General features: G+C 39.0%; 1 protein-coding gene across 1 annotated transcript in view; it reads left to right on the top strand.

The window, feature by feature from the left end:
* The window catches only part of GALNTL6 (polypeptide N-acetylgalactosaminyltransferase like 6), a 1,377,865-nt gene that overhangs the window by 1,269,297 nt on the left and 84,649 nt on the right, over positions 1-23,919 (top strand). Inside the window, exon 8 of the mRNA XM_063460019.1 lies at positions 1,574-1,681. Within this exon, the coding sequence (XP_063316089.1) occupies positions 1,574-1,681 (108 nt within the window). The remainder of the gene's footprint in view (positions 1-1,573; positions 1,682-23,919) is intronic.

The following is a 23,919-nucleotide window of genomic DNA, read 5'->3' as shown; positions in this document are numbered from 1 at the left end:
GTAGAGTGTGGAGATGCTGAATGTTGGTCCTACAACTTTTGCATGACCCCATCCAGGAAGCACCTCCAGTTGCTGTCCTAGTGTTAGCCACCAGAGGTGGCATAAGGCAGCAATGTACACACTTTTTCTAAAGTGTAAGTAAGTAAAGGTCGTGTTTACACTACTGCGGTGGCATGGATGCTCTATTTGTCCAAGAACCACTACAGTACGCAGTAGTGATTCTGGTGCCTAAGGAATATTTATTTTATTTTGACAGGGTCATTAAAATAACCATAACCACAACCGCATATTATCATGGTTATGGTGTGGTCCTTTGTCAAAGAATTTTCAAGCAGCTTGAATAAACCAAGAGAATTTCACAGCACTCCAATCACACCCTGTCCGCTTGTGACGTTTCACTTCCTCATTACTCATCCACACATTTGTGCAATGACAGGATGTAAACTCTAGAGAGTAGCACTTTTGAATCTTTAAGAGGCCAAATGGCCACTGGCCCATTCTGAAGCAATACATTTATAGGCGTCCTTCGATACTAGAATGGCTGGACAAACAAGTCAATGTAATTGCCATCGTAGTAATGATAGTAGCTACAAGTATTTACCCCTTTTGGCCAGATGACAATAATCTTGTTAATTACCAACGATTGTAAAATTTAACATAAACCAGCAGCATTTGTAAAAGAAATCCAGCAAGTTGGAGATCTTTTTTTTCCAATATCATTATTTTTACTTACATTTAGAAAAATCCATTATAGCTGACCTCAAATGTCTGTACTACGAAATGACTCGCAACTCTTCCATGTTACACAATTTTTAGCTGTTATAGAAAGTATTTTGATTTTGTGTGAATACCCATAACATATTGCAGGTGTAAGAAAATGAATTGCCTGGAATACGTGGTATATAATCAATAATATATTGTTCATTTAACAATCTGAGGCATTTATAGTAATGAAAAATGAACAATAACTATAATAATTCACATACTGCTTTCTTTCGCTAAGACTGTTGTTATTTCCAGGGAGACACTACTCTGGCTGGTTAGACGCCAGGGGCATTGTAAGTGGATATCCATTGTTTATACACACAGGTTTAGCTTCTGGAGATATGAGAAGCTTAAAAGCCTCTCTGAGAATATGAACTTCAATAATACCAGTGATATCAACATGCACAGACTGAGCTTCTTACAAGTGACAGCAGTCCCTATGGAAGTTAGGTTTAAAGAGCAGCAAGTAATGTTCTGCTGGCATTGGACTCTTTATGAATATTTTATGTAAAACAATACATAAACATACTTTGAGGCTAATCCCATTTCCTTTAAGTTACTGTCTATACGTATTTAAGCTAAGTCTTTAAACTAGAACCCTGTTCTTCGTATTATTTGTCAAATTAGTTTGTGTGTGTGTGCGTTTTTTTGCATGCATGTGTGTGCGCATGTCTGTGTGAATGTGTGTGTGTGTGTGGGGGGGGGCACACAGGAGGACTGTACATTTTACTAATATAAAATGAAAAATAAATGAAAGCAACAATGCACTCTCTTTATTATTCTAATATATTTGCATTCTTGGACCTAGGTATGGATGTGTGGCGGTGAAATGTATGATGTGCCTTGTTCCAGAGTAGGTCACATCTACAGGAAGTATGTGCCTTACAAAGTCCCTACAGGAACAAGTCTGGCAAGGGTAAGTAGAACTGCAAAGCTTTGATAAAACAAGGAACATATATTGCATTCAATAAAATGAATGTTGGACATTTAAATTATGCATAAAAAGAATAACCCTTATTAGCTTTATTGTTTTTCCTATTAAAATATACTATTTTAATTGTTGAATGCTGATAAATAAATAAATAAATGTATACTTTTTTTTTTTTTATGTATTTGTGCACTAAGCAGCAGGATACATATACTCATTTTATAGTATTTGACCAGGAAGTATATATTTAATTTCCACCTTATAGAGCTTATTATTTCCAGTTCTCTGGTATTAAGGATGAAGAAGGATGAAAGGCAGAGTTACCAGACATTTAACATGCAATCTTGGCATAGATCATCTGCAACACTAACCACTAAGCTATCTTAGAATTAGATACAGATTTTAGGTAACTCCGCTGCTTTGTGAATGGAACCCATAGATTTATTCAGTGTTATCAAACTGTGCTTTTTTGAAGATAATGAGAATTGTAGATCTGCTTATTTATCTTGTGTAATAATTGTCAAATTATAGACATGTGTTAGTACAATTTAATTAAGCATCAATTATTTTTGATAAAAAATGACATTAAGTTCCCTAGTATGCCTTGTAGAGTGTTTACAAAAAGTGATCCATTTAGCGCTTAGCTCCTCGGTACCAAAAATGTATGTGCAATGATGCGTTGATCATGCACTGGTACTCATGGGACATGGAAAAGCCCATATGTGCTGAGGCAGGCATAATGTGTCTTGTTAAGACATGCACAAACCTAAGCTAAATTATTACTGCCTATGGAAAAATGAAATACTAAAGTTTTTTTTATTTATTTATTATTTATTAGATTGCTGTTGGTGGAAAATAGAATAATGGACTCAAGCTGCGATTTTTTTTCTGCAGTACTTTGCATTTACCCCAGAATAGGACCTGCTTTTACTTTAATATATGTAGAACATTAAGCTATGTGAGTCAAAGCAAACATTTGACTTTGTAACTAACTCACTGTTGAATGCTAACTTGGAGACATTTTTTTAGAAAAAAGCTTTTAACACCAAAATAAGTACATACCACCTTAGTAATTGAAGAAATCAATAAACCATCTTGATTTACAAAAAGGTATTGATCATAGAAACTGTGATTTTGCTATTGAATATAGTAAGTGATATCATTATTCCATTGTCTGTCTGTCTGTCTATCTATCTATCTATCAATCCATCCATCCATCAATCCATCCCTCAAAAGGCATATATCCCCTGTCTTTGTTTCAGCAGCATTCTAATTTCTTTATTTATTATTACGACTAGAATTTTTACAGGTCAATACTTTCTGAGAGGCTCGAGAGCTTTTTTTTCAGGTCTCTGAATGGATATCAGAACTGATAAACCATAAGCACTGCTGTTAAAGTGAATCATATTGCTTGCTCTCAGCAATTCAGCCAGATTCCTGTGCCCTGTGGATACTGAATTTGTCTTCTTGAAATATGCCAGATAACTGCATTTTTGTCAACATAGCAGTCACAGTCATTAACAACGTTTAACCACTTCAGCAGCAGACGAATAATAAACAGTGCTTTGCAAACCACTCAGCCATTCGAGTGGTTAAAAAGCAATACATTTACATTCCCTCTGACTATTTTTGGAGTGCTGTCAAGACTTCACAATGACATTTCCATCTGAAGAATATTCATTTGCCATCCCATTTTAGTGGTTCCTGGTTAATTGGTTATGTTGCCTTCTACAATAGCATCTCAGTAAATTGAAAACAATGTCTGAATAGATAAACAGCATGTTAAGCAGCAGTTATATTGAGAGATTTGGTTTTCTTATTTATATCGGAGGTATTGTTGCAGAAAAACAACTTGCTTTGAATGCTGCTGAAACAGCAGAATTTACTGCAATAATTGCCATTATTGCAATCTTCTATCATGCTGCCAAGACGTGGAATTACAAGCAGAACAAGTAAAATAAGTCAAAGTGTGCACTGGACAGAACACGTTAAAATATCATGGGGAAATGAAAATGGAAGAATGGAGAGGCATTGTTTGGGTGACATTCAGACTGTACGGGATATCATACTGCATGCGCGTTTTGTTAGAGATTATAGTAAATAGTACAGAGGATAATTAAATTCTCTGGCACAGCAGGATGAAATAACATTTTCTGAGTTATTAAATAGCTGATTGGACATGTTGTGTTTTCAAACAAGACAAGAACAAGGACATTGGAATGATGACATACTCTGATTGAATGTGAATTCTGGATAGAGGGGGTAAAAGGATTAGTTTTGCTTTCTATATTAACTCCTGACATACTTCACAATTCAAAAGGTTCCATTCCAAATGTAAAATGCAGTCCTTCCAACAGGTGTTAGAAACTACAATGATGTAAAAAAAAGTTACCCACTTTTCCCATTTAACTTATTACCAAGGCAGCTTGCAGTCTTAATAGAGCTACTAAATGATAAAAAGTTGTAGTGAATGTAGTTTTTATCTAAGCTGGTGAATGCTCTATATAGTCTATTATTACTTATTAACTGATTGATACATAAACACACAGTAATTATATTTTATTTGAATTATCATGAAGCAAAGCCTACTGATGGTCAAGCCTCAAGAAGACTTAAGTGCATCCCAAACCAGCCTACATAAGTGCATACAAGGTACCTCCATACATGTACTACCCTCCTTTAAATGGACTATTTACTGACAAACCAGATACTTCCATAATGTGTATTACATAAGGGGACTCTAAGCATCTCCCTCACATTGGCTGTCCTGTGATCCAGTCCTTTAACAGATTACGGAAAACAAACCTATTTAGGAAAGCTTCCTGGATGACTCCTCGTATTACAATTGCCCTCCTCATTTCCTTTAACTCCATGCCTATTTCATTCACTTAACCTTACCTCTCTGATTCTTCCATTCACAACTTTTCCTAGTTTAATCTAACACAGACATCATATCCATCAATGTCTCCTTCCCTCTGGCATGTTGTTCCTTGTGTTTTAAACTAATTTGAGCAGGCCTTCTTCACTTCTTATCTTTTTTAATAGTTTCTGTGTGTCAATTACCTATTGTCAAACATTCCCATTCTATAATTGCATTTTTCTGCAGTATATGCTAGCACTATAATAAAAATAAATGGACTATTGAAGGGCATATTTGATACTTACGTCATCTGTACTACAGAAAGACATACAGAGCTGAATGTGATAGTTGCAGATACAAGTCAGCATTATATCTATTTCTACGGTAAATAAACAGGGAAAGTATATGAATTCATTATAGACATGCATTATTTTCTCTAGTCTTTATAATTATCAGTAAATCCAACTTATATATAACTACCACCGGTGCAGCCGGTGCAATTGCACCGAGTCCCAAACACTTATGGAGCCCATCTGGTGGCCCATGCAGTTAGATCCACCTGATGGCAAATATGTTCTCAGGGCCCGGTCAGCAATGTGGCCCTTTAATCGCGCAACAGGGCCCCTATAATCTTGGTACCGTGGGAGGAAGTGACAGCCGGTCACTTCCTCACAGGTAACACAGAACTGCAAGGGAGGATTGCCAAGAGGAGGGGAGCAGAGTGGGAGATTGATTGACTCCCAACAGCCTGAACCAGGGCCGCCATCAGGGTTGACAACCATAACGGTTGTCACGGGCCCGGCGGTCCTGGGGGGCCAGGACTGCTTTGGCAGTCCAGGGCCCCACAATTACTCTCTGCACCTATATATAGCGATGATCGCTATATATAGGTGCAGCCGCGGGCCCCCCCTGCTCCCTGTATTTGCAGAGGGGGCCCAGTGGACTGCAACTGTACTTTACAGCATTTCCCTCGCTCTAACTCCTGTGAGACGTGCATTCATTACACTAATACACACTGCATTCGTTGCAGGGGGGGGGGGGGGGAGAGTGTGGGGGGCCCAGACCTTGTGCTTTGTCAGGGGCCCCTGGTGGCGGCCCTGTCCTGAGCCAGCCATCTGGACCCCAGGGAAGCCACCCTCCTGCACCCAAAAGGTAGGAAACAGGAGGGTGGCTTAAAATGTGCACATTTTTTCTGTATGTGTGTCTGTGTTTCTATATGTGTGTATTTATGTATGTCTGTATGTGTGTCTGTGTGTGTTTGTGTGTCTGTATGTGTGTCTGTATGCAGGGCCGGACTGGCCCACCGGGATACCGGGAAATTTCTCGGTGGGCCGTCGGCACCTGGGGCCGGGGTGACCTGCGGCCGCAGGGAGCCCTTGAATGGCGGACACAGGGGAAGCTCTTCTTGCAGCCGCTGGGGGAGCAGGCTGTTCTGTCTCTGCTCCCCCTCCCTCGCGCGCTAGAAAGAGACCGGGGCCGGAATATGACGTCATATTCCGGCCCCGGTCTCATAAAGCTGCGCGCGAGGGAGGGGGAGCAGAGACAGAACAGCCTGCTCCCCCAGCGGCCACAAGAAGAGCTTCCCCTGCGGCCGCCATTAAAGTTCTCCCTGCGGCCGCAGGTCACCTATCAGTCTGCCCACCCCCACAGGTAGCAACAAGTATGTATGTCAGTGTGTGTGTGTGTGTCTGTGTCATGCTGTGTGTGTGTGTGTGTGTGTGTCTGTGTCATGCTGTGTGTGTGTGTGTCTGTCTGTGTGTGTGTGTGTGTGTCTGTCTGTGTCATGCTGTGTGTGTGTGTGTCTGTCTGTGTCATGCTGTGTGTGTGTCTGTGTCATGCTTTGTGTGTGTGTGGCTGTCTGTCATGCTGTGTGTCTGTCTGTGTCATGCTGTGTGTGTGTCTGTCTGTGTCATGCTGTGTGTGTGTGTGTCTGTGTCATGCTGTTTGTGTGTGTGTCTGTCTCATGCTTTGTGTGTGTGTCTGTCTGTGTCATGCTGTGTGTCTGTCTGTCTGTGTCATGCTGTGTGTGTGTGTCTGTGTCTGTCTGTGTCATGCTGTGTGTGTGTGTGTGTCATGGTGTGCGTGTCTGTGCCATGGTGTGTCTGTATCATGGTGTGTGTGTGTCTGTATCATGGTGTGTGTCTGTATCATGGTGTGTGTGTGTCTGTCTGTGTCATGGTGTGTGTGTGTGTGTCTGTCATGGTGTGTGTATGTCTGTCATGGTGTGTGTGTGTGTCAGTCGTGGAGTCTGTGTGTTTTTAAAAATAGTGTTTTACTCACGTCGTGCTGGTCTCTGCCTCTATGACTGAGATCATCAAGCTTGATGATCTCAGCCAATCCGCACTGACACAGGAAGCGCCTCTAATGACCATCTGAGTGTCTATTACTAGGAAGCAATGTAAACACTGCCTTTTCTCTGAAAAGTCAGTGTTTACATTCAAAAGCCTGCAGGGACAGGCTATAGACACCAGAACCACTAAATTAAGCTGTGTGTGTGTGCGCCTGCTAGTGAGCTTGCTTGCTTGCATGTGTGTGTGTGCCTGCTAGTGAGTGAGTGAGTGAGCTGTTTTTATGTCAATGAGCTTATGTATATTAGTGAAATTGTTTGTCTATGAGGCTGTGTATCAATGAGCTTGTGTGTGTCAGTGAGATTGTTTGTGTCTGCATGTGAGTATGCTTACTGTATAATTAAATGTTTTACTCTGAAAGGACCAATATATTATATTAGAAAAAGCGATATATATTATATATATATATATATATATATATATATATAATATATATAATATATATCGCTTTTTCTAATATAATATATTGGTCCTTTCAGAGTATATGTGTGGTATATGTGTGGTATATGTGTGGTTTTACATATATATATATATATTACTCAATCAACTGGGGTGGCAAGACATAGCCTTACATATTACATGCGGCAATATATGGTGCAATGACTTATGGGGCTGGCATAGATTTTTTTTTCCAGGGCTGCTTTGTATCCCCAGTCCGGCCCTGTCTGTATGTGTCTGTTTATCTATCTTAGTCTGTTTGTGTATCTGTGCCTGTATGTGTCTGTATGTGTGCATATATGTCTGTATCTGTGTGTATGTGTGTCAGTGTATCTATCTGTGTTGGTATATATGTGTGTTAGTGTGTGCCCCTGTGTATTTATGTTTGTCTGTGTATCTGTATGTGTGTCAGAATTTTCATGAGTGTAATTGTATGTATCTGTGTGTCTGTATCTGCATGTGTGTCAGTATGTGTGTGTCTGTGTATCTATATGTGTGTATCTGCATGTGTGTTAGTGTGTATCTGTGTCATTGTCTGTCTTTGTATCTTCTTGTCTGTGTCTGCATATCTGTATGTGTGCCATTGTGTGTATCTGTGTGCCAGTGTATCTCCATGTATGTGTATTGGTGTATTTGGATGTTTGTATAAGTGTGTGTTTGTGGCAGTGTATATGTATATGTGCATACATCTCAGCATTCAAACTCCAAAACTACACACAAATTCAAATATAAACACTGCATAAAAAACACATTCCTACAAACACTACACACATGTAAACCACTGCTTTCAAATGGCAACAGTACATAAAAACTCTCAACACAACACTACAAGCAAATACACCCCTTACATTCACACACATATTCCCCATACAATACATGCTTACATTCAAACATAAAAACAATGCTATATGTTAAATACAACCCTGCAGAGATGGGCAAATAGTAGATTCCCAGCTGGCCAAGCATTGTTGGAATACCTGATACCAGATACCTGTTTTCCATCCTTGCGATAGGGGGCCAAAAGAAAAAAAATATTTAATCAGGGCTCTCTCTACTTTAGTTTCACCACTGTGTTTCCAGGACATATTCAGTTAATTATGCTCTTGTTTAACTGCTTTTCATAATAGAACACTTTGAAGAAAAAAAGGAAAAACTGTAGAACTCACAGCTGCATGTGTAAATAATGCATGCAGTGTATAAAGGAATATATATAGTGTACTTAGCATTGAGCAACAAGGACAGAACACACACACATACATCAAAGAGGTTTCAAAGAGGTTTATATTTATGTAACAAATTACTGGACAACAAAGCATAAAAAATTAGATCCATATAATGTCTTTCACTTCATCTGATTCTTATATATATTCGGTGTGGCATAATATACAATATTTCTAATTGGTAGATAGTTTGTTTTACAATCACTCCATCTGAGTAACTTTGTCAGAACCAAAATCCATACATTAGTTATGGCAAAATAAGACTAAAATACTTGCATGTCCTGCGTATGGATATTTGTAAGGAATGAACGTAATTCATTCAGGGAAAGGATAATGCTAAAATCCCAGCACTTTGTAAATGTTATGACTGTATGTCACTATAATGCCACATACAGTAAATATGTTGCCACATAAAGCTGATTGATTCATAGAACATGATATCTAAAACGTGTTCCTGTGTCCTCTGAAGGAATGTGTCTTCTTGGAGGAGAGGATCAGTAATGAGGTAACAATTAAAAGTCAGAATAAATATGGGGCTGAAGAGCACATATGAGCTTTTTCTACTGTCCGTATTTATGTGGGGAAGGTAATGAAATGTTTAAACAGATATTGTGTGGTAGGTTTGGCAAGTGGTAATGGATGCAGCTGGCCTATAAGCCTCTAGCATACACGGACCTGTAGTCAGAGGCATATTGCCAACAATGATGTATCTGTGCCAAGTTCAAGTTTTTCCACTTGTTCTCGCAAGTAAATGAATTAACTTACCAATATAGATGTACCCACTATTTCTGGTTCTAAGCGCTCTGGGTACTCACATATAAATGGGTATCGAGTGTCTCATTTTGATGTTGGATACTCAACACCTGGCCATATGGTCTCTACTAGGGAGCATTAGTAAAGTAAATATAAAATTATGCTAATCACATAGTCACATAATCTTTCTATTTTGGTGCCCAGTCTGAAGCACTTAGCATGCATCACTGACGCTAAATTAAAGGAACACTATAGTCACCTAAATTACTTTAGCTAAATAAAGCAGCTTTAGTGTATAGATCATTCCCCTGCAATTTCACTGCTCAATTCAATGTCATTTAGGAGTTAAATCACTTTGTTTCTGTTTATGCAGCCCTAGCCACACCTCCCCTGACAGAGCCTGCATGAAAAAAAAAAAACTGGTTTCACTTTCAAACAGATGTAATTTACCTTAAATAGTTGTATCTCAATCTCTAAATTGAACTTTAATCACACACAGGAGGCTCTTGCAGGGTCTAGCAAGCTATTAACATAGCAGGGGATAAGAAAATCTTAATTAAACAGAACTTGCAATAAAGAAAGCCTAAATAGGGCTCTCTTTACAGGAAGTGTTTATGGAAGGCTGTGCAAGTCACATGCAGGGAGGTGTGACTAGGGTTCATAAACAAAGGGATTTAACTCCTAAATGGCAGAGGATTGAGCAGTGAGGCTGCATGGGGCATGTTCTATACACCAAAACTGCTTCATTAAGCTAAAGTTGTTCAGGTGACTATAGTGTCCCTTTAATGCATAGGGCTCAGGCTCATATAAACCCCTAAAAACCTCAGACTTGTGCCATTTTTAGGTATCCTGACCCTGAAGTGTCATTACTTTTTCCTGTTTGCATCCTTTCATGTACCAGACCCTGCTCATTCCAGACTTTAAATTGTACATAGTCCTTGTAGTGTATTTGATCCTGTATACCAGGCCCAGTCTTATTTGTTGTTCCAGTGTTCCAGTCCTTGTCTAGTGTACCAGGCTGTGCCCCTGACTTTGTTTTGTATTATACTATGTTCCTGATATTTAGTACTTAAAGGAACACTATAGGGTCAGGAACACAAACATGTATTCCTAACCCTATAGTGTTAAAACCACTATCTACTCCCCATGGCTCCCTCTTGCCTTCAAAAATATAGTAAAATCATACTTGTATTCAAATCTGAAGCTGCTGGCTCTGCCCCTGTCTGCGTCTGAAATTCCTGCTGCCTGCTGACATTATCAGAAGTGGTGGTCTGGGCCAATCACGATGCTTCCCCATAGGATTGGCTGAGACTGTCAAGGAGGCAAAACAGCTGCAGAGCCAGCATAAGTCAAACACAGCCCTGTCCAATCACCATCTCCTCATAGAGATGAATTGAATCAATGCATCTCTATGAGGAAAGTTCAATGTGTGCATGTAGAGGGTGGAGACACTGAATGGCAGTGCTGCTTACTCTGCAGCACTGCCCCAGGAAGCACCTCTGGCAGCCATATGAGGAGTGGCCAGTGGAGTTATCACTAGGCTGTAATGTAAACGCTGCATTTTCTCTAAAAAGACAATGTTTACAGCAAAAAGTCTGAACAAATACACTCAGCTATGGTTGTTGTTGTAACTTTAATTCACTCTAGCATTAGTCCAGCCACTCTAAGGCCTGGTAGTATGTCTTAATATCTTTTCCTACTGTATCTTTGCTTAGGGTGTTGCTTGTACCTTGCTGAGAAGCCTTTCAGTATCCTGACACCCACATTTCCTCCTACCTGCTGCTTTTTGCTTACTAAATAGTCCTTGGTAGAATGTGTCATTCACAGCAAGCAAGATGCAATGCTTAGCTGTAGAAATGTTGTTAATGAATGTGATGTGCATATTGTTTACGTTAAATGGTTACCTAGTAGAGAAGGTGTTGGTGATTACAGCACTGGAAGGGTTAATTTAGCTGTCCTGTTACAGGAAACATGCTATGGCTGATTACAATATTGTCAAGGATAATTAGGCTTTTATAGGAATGTGCAATGTATCAGATCACAGGAACAGGTTTGCAAATGAAAATCTTTCTTTGGAGGCCAGGCATCTAGATGTGTCCGTGGCCAGGTGTGAAACTGTACACCCACAGGACATTCATGTTCACTCACACCAAACTTTCTGACTATACACATTTTGCTTGTTTTTGCTTATTTTCTTAACAGACCTCTGACCTTTTAAACATGCTAGTTTAACATTAGATGTCAGAAGAATTTTCTGCTAAGGGTCTAAATTAAAAAATAACAGTAATAAGAATACAGAGGTGAATAATTGTGCCTCCTGTGATATATATTCAGAATGCGGAATATACCCCCTACAAAAGAAGTGCAAATATGACTAGTGTAACTTAAGCCATTTGGGGAAATGGGGAAGTCTGCTATATTAATTCACAGAAAGGTCATATACAATGCCCTTGAAATAGATAAATAGATACATTGTGACAATTCCACAGATATAAAAAGTATGTCTGTGCCACATATATAGCAAGAGATAAAAATATTTTTATATTTTAAACTCTTTTGTATAGATTAGTCGGCCAAAAGATGAGATGGGAGGTGTAATCAACCCGGAACCTACAGCCAGCCTACCCTGCACCAGGGCCAGCTTGAAAACTTGAGATGGGACAAAGGGTGTAAAGTCCACGGAATGTAAATGAGCCCTGTGCTTGCATGGGTATCTAATTTGGGCAGGTTGCCATTTTCCGTGCCGATACTGACTTAAAATAGAAGATACCACTAGTGTACTAGGAAATTGAGCAATTAGGATATTCTGTTTTTTTCTCTTTTTATTTTTAACTGTTTGTTGGTGTAAATAATGTATCATCTATGTGTGCACTGCAGACAGTGCCAGGGTTGGACCAGGGTGTAGAGGGGCAAATGCCAACCAGGCTGGGCACTGCCCCAACCAAATCGCACACACGGTACGGCACAATAAAAGCAGTACTGCATGTGTGCACTTTGGTGGTGGCTGTGTGGGCATGATGGCAGTGCAGAGGCTTATCAGGTGGCTAAGTGGTAGAGCTGTTTCATCAGGGGCTCAGTTGTAACCCATGGCCCTTTAATAGTGTACCAGACTAGGCCCCTGTAATATCAATACTCCAATCTGTGTATTGCTGCGAGGAAGTAAGTTAAGGTCACTTATTCCCAGTCTGCACAGAGACAAATGGGGTGATGCACACAGAGTAGGGATAGAGAGGAGATTTGTCACAGACTTTCATCAGCCTTAGCTAGACAGCTCCTGCTGGACCCCAGGAAAGCCATTGTCCTGCACCCTGAAGGAAAGTAAACAGGAGGGTGACTAAAATATGTGAATTGTTACTTATGGGTGTGTGTTAGCCGGTTTGTATATGTATCTTTGTGTCACTCTGTATGTGTCTGTGTGTATCTGATTGTGTGTGCATATATGTGTTTTGTCAGTGTGTATGTGTACCTCTGTGTCTGTGTTCATCTTAGTGTGTGCATGTGTGTATTTGTACCTTTGTGCATCTGAGTGTGTGCATAACTTTGTCAGTGTGTGTGTATTTGTGTGTGTTTCAGTGTGCATGTGTATCAGAGTGTGTGCACACATCTTTGTCAGTGTGCCTATCTATGTGCTAGTCCACACATTTCAGCATTCAAATGCCAAAACAGAACCCAAATGCACCCTTGCATTGAAACATATATGCTTTTAAACTAGAACACTGCACACAAATACACCCCTGCATTCAAACATCAACACTGCATTCAAATACAACCTTGCATTCCAAAGCCAGAATTGCACAAAAATACACCCATGTGTTAGAAAAAAAACAGCAATGCATAATAATTCCTCCCTGCATTCAAACACCAACACTGCACACATATATGCCCCTGCATTCAAGAATAAACCCTAGATACAAGCACAGCCCTTCATTCAAATGCTATGACTACAAACATATCACTACATTGAAATGTACACACTACACAGAAATACGCAACTGCAATTAAATGCCAATAAAACACACTAATACACCACGGCATTCAAATGGCAACAGTATATACAAATTCACCAGTCCATTCAGACAACACTACACACAAATGCACCCCTTAATTCACACATACATGCTCCATACAAAAACACGTTTACATTAAAACACACAGGCACTGGTCACAAATACCGTCTTGCAAAAATGGGTAGATCGCCAGCTTCAAAGAATCATGGGAGTTGTAGGACAGTTAAGTATCTAGAGTTTGACCATCCCTGGCACTAAAATGGAAGCCAAAAAAGTTATCTTGCGCCACGGTCCTCTGTATTTGAGTTCTGCCACAGGCTGGTATAATAGATTATATCAAAATGAAAGGCTAATTTAATTGTAAAAAGAACCAAATCCCCTGTAAATATTTGTTTTTTATATATATTGGAAATTAATACTGCTGTCTGGGCAAGTCACCAGAGAAAAATGTGATTAAAATGTGACTTATTAATTTCTTTCCCAGGTTTTTTATTCTTATTTTTTTTTAGAATTTCCGCACCATATGAATATGGGTTGTATTTGACCCTGGGCAAAAGGTTGTCAGTCAGCCCCTATGCACTGTGACTATTTTTGTTCATCATAAATATTCCTTTATTAAGTTCTCCATTTGTGTAGTAAAACATTACGTTACCTGCAAAGACGCCACAAGGTAATTGAGCCGCTTTAAGAAATTTTCATGCATCTAGACTCTTGAAAGCAAGAGCAGTATGGATTTGGTATAATATGTCTAAACAGCAAGAAAAAAATGGATGTGTTTATTTTTATGCAAATAAGATTTTGTTTTTATTATTTTAATCTTAAATAAACCAAAATAAACAGAAAGCACCAAAAAATTAAATGTAGTAAAAGTATTTAATTTTAACCAAAATAATGCATATTAAAATTATAGTGCATAAAGATTATACCTGTACAGAAGATTAAACATAACACAATCACTACAGTTGTGTAGACAGCTCAAATAAAAGCACCCAATGCTACCTCTAACAGTTAAAATATATACTTGCTGAACTTGAAAACAAATCTCAGGTATCAGCACAAGACATAAAATGCTCTATGGACAGAACAGTTACAGTTTGAATGTGCTTAAATCCCAGAGAACTGCAAGAAAGTATCACTCGTTAAAGCTCGGTGGCAAACCTTGATAGCAAAAACAACATACCTGCAAAAAAAACAAAAACAAAAAAAAACAGACGTTTCAATTCCATAACACTATAAACAATGTATTAACCCCTTAATGACACAACTTCTGGAATAAAAAGGAATCATGACGGAATATATCCGTCGTCTGTCCTTAAGGGGTTAAAGCACAAGTCAGATACTAAAAAGTGAATTCTTCTAAAATGTGAACACTTATTGCTAAGTCTCACTACTTTATCAAATCATTGCTACAATAAAGAAGAAACAAATCCGAGCTTTACGTTTTGCAGTTTATTTTATGTATGTTTTAATATATTATTTATATAATGTGTTAAAAATAACGGTCAGCTCTCGGCTGGTGCAAACAATTTGTATTTCATTGATATAATATTATTTGTCAGGAGTCTGAATGTTCTTTCAAGTCAATGTATCATATAAGAACATCGCACGTAAGGACAAAAAAATAAAGAAGCTTTGGTTTGCAAATGTAAGTTATGTACAATGTCAACGCAAAGTTAATAAATGCATGTTTAACCAGAGCAAGTCCCAAATAATACAGTATATTTTATACAGTATACCAATTTCTATACTAATTTTAAAGAAATAAATGAGGGTCCTTGAAATTTTCTGAGAGAATGACACAGGGAAATGTGATCTTGGTTACTGTAATGATTGACATTACCTACAGAGTGACTAACAGAGGACATGCTATTTATTTATAAGCATATATATTTTGTTTAGCGTTTTTGTTCCAACTCTGCCACCTAGTGGCTATTTTCATAACACTTGGTTTTATTGTGTGTGTGTTTTTTTAACTCGAACATGATTAAATATATCATATGCAACAACGCTATTCCATGAATTAATGAATAATTTTGTTTTTAAGAAAATGTATTTTTATGTGCACTTTATGTCATAACACTCCATACAAAACTAACTTCCGCTTTCCGAACAAGCGTCTATGATTTTCGCTGTATGACAGTCAGTGCTATCAAAAGTTTAATTTGGCATAGAAAGGCGATAAATTAAAAGTGCCAAACAGCAGGGAACATGACTGTCTGGGAAGCTTTGCTCTCCTGGGATCCATTTTTTATTCATAGAATGTTATCCACTATGCATGGAAAGTGTGTATTTCAATCCACAGCTAAATAACAATCAGAATGGTATATGCAGAAAACAGAATGGGTCATTGATTCTGAATGGATAAAACATAGGACAAGCAAATGTAGAACCACAGAAGAATAAAGTATTTTCCTTTGTTTCTCTCATATTATAGTTCATTCTGACAACTGTTCATTCTCATGTAAAAAGACATCCTGCTTAATTTGTATCTAAACTACACTATATATTGCAAGAGTACGTATAATATTGAATAATTCTGCATTAATAATGAAATCCACAGGCTGAGGTTGTTAACAAATAAATTCAGTGTTTTTAAAGATTGTAGTATTGCATTTCTTCTATTCAAACCTTAAAGGTTTAGGTATTTATTTACTAAACAGTGAGCTGTACCGAGTCAGACACTATTGGCTCACGAGAGCAACATATTATTAACCGAAGAGACGAGTTGTGAAAAAAAAATGTCAATTTCTGAAAATGGTCAACTAGCTCACCCTAACTTACTGCTTAGTGAATAAACCATCTAAAGTCAATGGATCCAGGTGTAAATAATTCATAGAGTCTCATCGCATTGTTTTGAGTAGTTCTTGTAATAGCTTATCTCGGGAGGCTGTGGTTGTCCTAGGTGTACGAATAGAATGCATGTTTCACTGAGCACAGATTTCAAAATGAAAGTTTTCAGGCATCACACCTCCAGCTGAACTGCATATATTTAGAAGAATGTGCAAATTATGTTCTAGGTGAGCTATTGGTCTATTCGAGGAATTTGTTTTTACTCTCAACTGAATATAAATGTATTAGGCAGTCTGACACTATTGGATGTACTTGAAAACATAACATTGCAGAGGTGTCAAGATTTTTTTTATTTTGCTTACTGAAATAGGTTTGATTGAATAGAGAGTGAAAATACAGTAAATTGTTCAAGTTTGAACAATTGCTATAATATGTATGATCGTTGGAATGGAGCAGAATCTGTAAAAAAAAAACAAAAAAAAAGTAGCGAAATGTAGCAGCTATCCTACTCGTAACGCTCTGCATATTTTCCAGTATCCATAAAAGTTGACAATTTAAACTTTAAATAGCAGACTTCCACAAAACAGAGTTCCTGTCAGCGGTTCTGATATGGTCCTTGAAAAAACTATTTTTAAATCCATCTGCGCGTGTGCAGTTTCCAATTCACAGCAATACACCAAACGAGCACACAGGCAGGACCATAAGAGAGTCTGAAATTATAACATAAACCTAATTTAACTTTGCAGCAATGTGTGTATTTTATTTTATTTTTTACTTTTGTTTGCCATTGCGAAACACAAATAAAATGTTAGCCCTTAACTTGCTTTCTGAATCAGTAGTCTACAGTCTTTCACAGATAAAATAATTTGGTTTTCAGGCCTCTGCTCTCAGTACATGAACTGTAAATGGGACCCGTCTCACCTTCCACACTTTTCAGCAGCTTTTCACTTTTACTGAAAACAGCAAATGTCCACAACAAATTATTGGTGTAACTGTGCTTACTGTATGTCTTTGGTGTAACTGTACTTACCATGTGCACATACAAACATTATTTGACATATTTTACATTATGAAAAATATTTTAGGAAGGTGTGAAGGTTTTAAGCCTAAAATATTACAAGTTATAAGAAATCATATAATCTCTAAATTTGTATAGGGTAAAATACATTTTTTTAAATAGTTTTAATATAAACTTTTTTTTTTGGTACGTTTAAAAGAAATCTCTGCATGAAATTGTTTCTGTGAGAAATCACCTAGTCACTGTTCGCATCCAAGTTGTTTTCCTTTGTTTCCCCCAAATGACTAGTCTCACTGCCACCCACCAGGAGCGCCCCTACCTCTGGCCTTAACCGGAGTCCAGAAAACCACAATGACTATAGCGGGACTTATCCACAACTCCTCTGGAACTCTGATCTGACCACGACTAGCCCCATCTCCCGGTCAACTTTCTCCCCTCTGCCCCCTTGTTTTTCCCCAATTCCCAAACAGCTAGAAGAGCACTTTTTGGAGGGAAGATGCCCTGAACTATGTGGAAAAATCACTCCCTGAAAGCCCCCTATTTATCCACCGGGACTCCCAACATTGACTGCCCAAAGCCCCATTTATCCTGGAATTCTTTTGGGCATGGACTCTGTTAGCGTCCAGTCAAAACTTTACCCTGGTGGCGATTTGTCAATTCTTTTTTTTTTTTTTTTTTAATTCTTTATTTTTGCTTGTGCATAAAATTACAGTGGATCCTGCATCGCCACAACAGCGAATGCGAGGGTTGCAGTACATTTAATGATACATGTTGAGTAGCATTGAAAACTGTTAAAGACATTACTTTGCATCATTTGAGGGGTTAGCACGAATTTTTATTTAAGGTATTGTAGCTAGTTAAGCAGTTAAACATAGCATAGTAATTACGAGTAAACCAGGCAGTCATTTTAGATATAGGCGACCTGAGTAGATTAAAATAATGTGGCTGAAAAACATAAACGTAGTAGATATCGTACGTAAATTAGTAGCCCTGGTGGATGGTACAACAGAGGGCATCAGCCATACAGGTACATTAAGTAAGACTTTGTTTGCCTGTGTGTGGTCTGCGTGGGATCATTGAAGTTAAAGGGTGTACGTTATGATGTGCCTCTTATTGTTTAAGATTAGCAGTAAGTGCAGGATGTTTCTCAGTGTATACTTGGAGGTGCAGTACACTGTTGGTGACTTAATATGTCATGCTTGACAGAATCATAAAGCAACTATATGTTTAGTGGCATATCTTATCACATAAAACATAATAAAAGTCATAGTGTGAAACAAGCTAGGTTAGAAGATGATCTGTATGTACATAGCAGATAACTAGCATAGTAATAGCAGGAGAAGAAAAGTGTCAGGCATAAAGGGGTACACAGGCCTGTGCTGGGTCTTGTGGAGATCAAGTTGTGGAGGCTGCAAAAGGAACTGGGATGCGTCCTTAATGGTGAGGGAGGGATGCAAGCAAGGTCTGCTGGGCCTTCCCTGTCGCCGAGTTCCCCCTCAGCCTATACCCAGCTGGGGAAATGTCAGCATCATGCGGACCCTTTGCATTGCGTTCTTGGTTGGGGTGCTCCCATGCTCTGTTGCGATTCCAGGTGCCCGGGTTGCCTGTCGTTGGGGCAGTGGATGTGTTCCCCCACGTCGCCATTTTGAGGCCTTTGGTGCTGCTAGTATGTTGATCCTTTGCCGTGGGCTTTGTTTTAGCTGCTGGGGCGAGTAGGCACCTGGATGTGGGTGCGTCGCTCTCTTCTTCTCCCTCTTCTGCCTCTGCCTAAGGTATATTGATGTGCCGTGCTTGACTCCGGCTTTTGTGCTCCGGCGTGGGTGCCTCCAGCGCCATTGTTGTTGTGGCGTGTCGTGTGTTGAGTTTCGACGCCGTGGGCGATACAGGGGACTCTGGGGCCGCGTAGTCAGAGGTGGTTTTGGCACCGCAGGTGTGGCAGATTGTGAGTCTCGTGGGGGACCCCGCTGTCTCTGCTCGATACGGAGCCAGAAGGCTGCAAAGATAGCATCCAGCTGCGTGAGTGTGTTCAGCGTTTGGGTAGGCGAACCCTGTAGGCGAACCCCGTCATCTTTGGTGCAACAAGCTCCCGTCTGTTTTGAGCGTGAGAGTTGCGTGAGTGTTCTCCTGGGACTGGGATGACCCCCACCGGTTCAAAGGGGAGAGAACGAGGGCCCATTCTCAAGAGTCCAGTCGTGGCCGGCGTCGGAGGAGCGGCCGCCTCCTCCGCGCCGGTCATGCTTGTAGGCCGCATATGGTACTCGGGCGAATCTCGCTGCAATTTTGGCATGTTTGGTGCTGTTGGTTCGCCCGGGTGTCACCAGTAGCTTAGTGACCTTTGTAAGTTGTGTAGTCGCTTTAGTTTGGCGATTGTGTCGCTTTATTCGCCTGTGAGAGCAGGAGCTGTGTCTTCAGGCGTCCGCTCAGCTCGGCGGTCAGGCCCCGCCCCCGATTTGTAAATTCTTAATGGGTTCAGGGGCTAGTTTGCCAACATGGGCGCTTGGATCAGATCTATCCAGGGATATATCATCTGTTGGGGTTCCTGTTGATTTTATTATGTTTTTGGGTTGTGCTCTCTGTATTCGGGAGATAATTAGTTTAGCGAGCAGCAACTCCATTATCTCCCAAACACAGAGGCACCAGGAATTATTTGCTATTGAATAGGGTCCCCATGCTGGGGGTCCATGTATAAATGACTGTGCTGTACTGAATAAAATCCTATCTACTCCCAACATTAAGTCTTGGCTAATGTATGGAGGGAAATCTATGCTAGCTATTAACACTAATTACACTTGAAGGACCTATAACAAGTGAATCCTTAGCGGTGATACCACAGTGATGCACCACAGTTGCTATATTCTACATTGATGTGTCAGTTAAATATCCCCTATTTTTTTTAAATAAATGCTATACTAACTTAATAAACAAAAAATAGTAGTGTAGGTATTAATTTGTATATGACTGAAGTATAGCCACTTTTCCTACAAAGCATTTAATAATGTGAGACTTAAAATTCTCAAAGTCTGGACCATCGACTACCTAGTAACATGCAACGTTCTAACCACAAGAAGAATATGTTTCAGAGGTCTTCTTGTACTAATGAGGGAATGAAAGAGATATTTATTCCCAATTCATGTCAAGTGGTGCAACTGCACCTAATTGACATCTGACTGTCACAAAGTTACCTGCTGTCATCAGCATAACTACTTCCTAGCTTAAACCATAATACATGATCATCTTGCAAAAAAAAAAAGTAGAAAAATAGAAAAACAAGTTGGACGTAGTTTGGTAATGCCATATACAAAATATTTGCATCTGATATTGGTGAATACGAATCCAGGTACCGTAACCAACAATGCAACTGAAATAAATGTCTACCAATATATTTTTAGATTCTTAACTTTTTTTTTTTTTTTTTTTAGCAATTCCATGAGCTCAGTGAATTCATCATTTTTCATGCTCTACAGTCCTGTTCCCAACACAGTTTTGTGACAGCTTCAATTTATCACTTCCAAAATCTATATGTCAAGGATATTAATGTAGGAGCAAAATGATGCTAAGTTCAACAGGAGAACCCAAATTTGACAGCTGTACAACTATCCAAAATCAGGAAGGATTAAAAAGTCTCAGTAGAAAAATCAAAGAATGGCATACAAGACAAGGTTGATTGACTATGTGCACAAAGATCCCTTTCCTATAGATATTCTGCAATCTATCAATATGACATTATTTTAGCTCCTATACAGTATGCCCAGGAATGCCGGTAAATTACTAAACCTTTTGCACAAGGTATCTATCTAATGTAAATATCAATATTGCTGAGAGAAGTCATTAAAATACACGTTTTAATCCTTTTAGGATGAATAACAGCTAAGGATTGTCAGAGTAATGTTAATAGATTTGCCTAGCCTTGGTCCTGATGGAGTTTATGTAATAATTACTCTTATTATGAGCTGACTGTTATTATATTACTAATTATTACTATATTATTATCTTATTTAACATACATGAGTATTATGAATGCTATAGGAGGGAATAGGCTAGATTAGAAGAATATGAAGTATCATGAGAAATAAGAGCTTACATGGGAAGTGTGGAATGAAAGAAAGGAGGTAAGAGTTTAGATGAGTTTAAATGAGAGGCACTTGGGCAGAGGGGAATTAGGGTTAGGGACGGGGTTGAGATATTGGAGCAGATTAATAAAAGTGATTGCAGAATAAAATGCCTTTTCAGACACAATAAATCGTGGTTTGTTTTCTCATAATGGGGGAATCAGTGGCAAAGTACTAAAGAGAGAATACAAATTATGTATTGTAAAAGAGAGAAGATATGGATGTAGAGTTAAGTAGGGATGTATATACTTAAATAAGAAATATTTAAATGATACATTGACCTTTAGAAGACAGTGCAATATTTATTTATTTGTAGCAACACAATAACATTTGTCGACCATAAAAGTAGATTTAGAAAGGATGACATTGATAGCTGACCTAACTTGTATAATGTTTCAATGCTCAAACCCAGAGATCTCCCTTTTAAGATTTTGGAGAATTTTGTAAGATTTAATTTTTCTAAATCACATATGCTTAACATTAATATGGCAGAGACTTGGGCCAACCCGCTTCGCTAGAGTTTTGAACTGGAAGCCTTGCCAGAAGACAGATCATGCAGGGGATGCTCTGCATGAGAAGCAACAGAACACCGCACGGTGTTCACTGTAGCCAAGACAGCATGGGACAAGAGACTTTGTGTCTGCCACGCAACACCCCCTGGAAGCCACATGTGCCACGTGGCATACCAAGGTATGACACCTAATAGACAGAAGGGTCCCCTCATTCATGCAGAAATTCATTTAAAGACAATTACAAAACTACATTCAAACATTCCCCTGAGGACAAGTGCTCTTGAGGGAACTCCTTGGAAAGCAGACCTTTTACCACACAGAATTTCATATGTATACTTTTTGCTGCAGTTTCAAACCTCTAGTGAAACCCGAAGATTTTTGGGAAAATGGCAAATCACTTTAGGCAGATTTTTTAATGATAAAGAATGGTAAAACAAATCTGCTACCTAACCCACCACTGTTCTGACTTTAGCAGGATCCAAGAGACAGCATCTAAACTCCTCACTATTGAGGAACTACAAGTACAGCGGACTCCATACAATCCTACTTTGAAATCTGGTCACACTGGTTGCAGACCACTTCCAGTGCAGATTTCGAAGCCAGACTAGAGATAACGAAAAAGTCATGAGGGGTGAACTGGGATGGGTGGGCCTGGGGGGCAAAATATATAACCACTCCCCTTTTATTTCTTCCCCTTTTTTCCCCCTCTTCCTACCCCTCCACCTCCCCTTGGCGCCACACTCACACTAAGAGCAATACCCCACATGGGGCAGACTTCCCCAAAATGAATACATGTAGTAACTAAACACTTACAAAACCTACTAATTTAGAGAGGTAGGACTTGACCTAATGAGAAAGACAAATGTCTGAGCAGTCCCTGGGTTTCACCCTGAGAAGGAGCTTATCCCCAAATGCTGACAACCCTGTGCAATGTGTGCTGGGTTTAGGGGGGGAGACGGGATTGTAATTCTTTAAACTATCAGTGCTACCCATGTTTTTCTCTCCTGCGAGTCTTATGTTATACACCGTTTCCTTATGTCAATGTTGTTGATTTTGAGACCTACCGGTCTCATGCTTCTCTCTTTCCTTATCTTTCTTTATTAACTAATGTACCTGAAAACCATTAAATAAGGGAACCTGTGTGACCTGCGCTGTATGTCATGTAATAATTACCTGTTATTCAAGCATATGATTTACAAACTTGTATAAAAATGATATTCAATGTTTCTTTTTGAGACAATAACTCTAAAGCAGGTCCAATACAAATAACTTATCATCCTATTATTTAGTTTGCTGAACTGGTGTCTTGTTAAGCATCAAGGATGGACAAAAGGTATATCCCCAGATATTGTAGAACTGCAACTCCCTAGATGCTTTGAGACTCTAAAAACTGACAAAGCATCATGGAAGTTGATGTTTTACTTCATCTGGAAATCTACATTTTTCTCAGCCCAATATTATATTATCCTTTGATTGGTTTCAGGAGTTCTTAGGTATGTTCTTGTTTCTGCACCTCAGTTTGCTCTTCATTCACCATTGTTTATTCCTATATAGATCCACCAACGCTACATCACAGTCTTTAGGTTAAGCTAGAAGCAGCAGCAATGCTACGGTAAAAAAATACCTGAGACATGTGTCCAAAAATAATTTGCTGATTACAATCCTAAAGGCCCACCCTGGCCCCTCCATAAAAACTTCACACTTGTTACAGTTACAGTTACTTACTGAAACACAATGGCTCACACACGCACAGACAAATATACATAGAAAGACAAGCATACACAGACACACACATGTTGACACACAGGCACAGATCAGAACATACAAGCACAGAGACAGAAAAAGAAAAGTATGAACAGACACAAGCAGACACACAAGCACAAAAAGGCATACAGAGACAAACTTTGCAAATGAAGAGAACAAAGAGAAACATTGTCTTATTTCTCTTCTTCTCTGTATGTTTTTCAATGCTGGCTACCAGGCATTCTAGAGCTAGAGCAATGATAGACAAGAGATAAGATGGAGGCACCCATTTACAAGTTAAAGTGGTACAATTAATGTTACATTTCACATGTCACAAATACATATTTGTTTAATGTAGGGGCACGTAAACATAACTCATGATTAATAGCACTTGGAATATTTTAGAATAATCACAGAAATGCATTATT

This window comes from Pelobates fuscus, chromosome 6, assembly GCF_036172605.1.
Source record: "Pelobates fuscus isolate aPelFus1 chromosome 6, aPelFus1.pri, whole genome shotgun sequence".
NCBI classification, from domain to species: domain Eukaryota; kingdom Metazoa; phylum Chordata; class Amphibia; order Anura; family Pelobatidae; genus Pelobates; species Pelobates fuscus.
The sequence above is the reverse complement of the archived record's forward strand: the minus strand, read 5'-3'. Positions and strand labels throughout refer to the sequence as shown.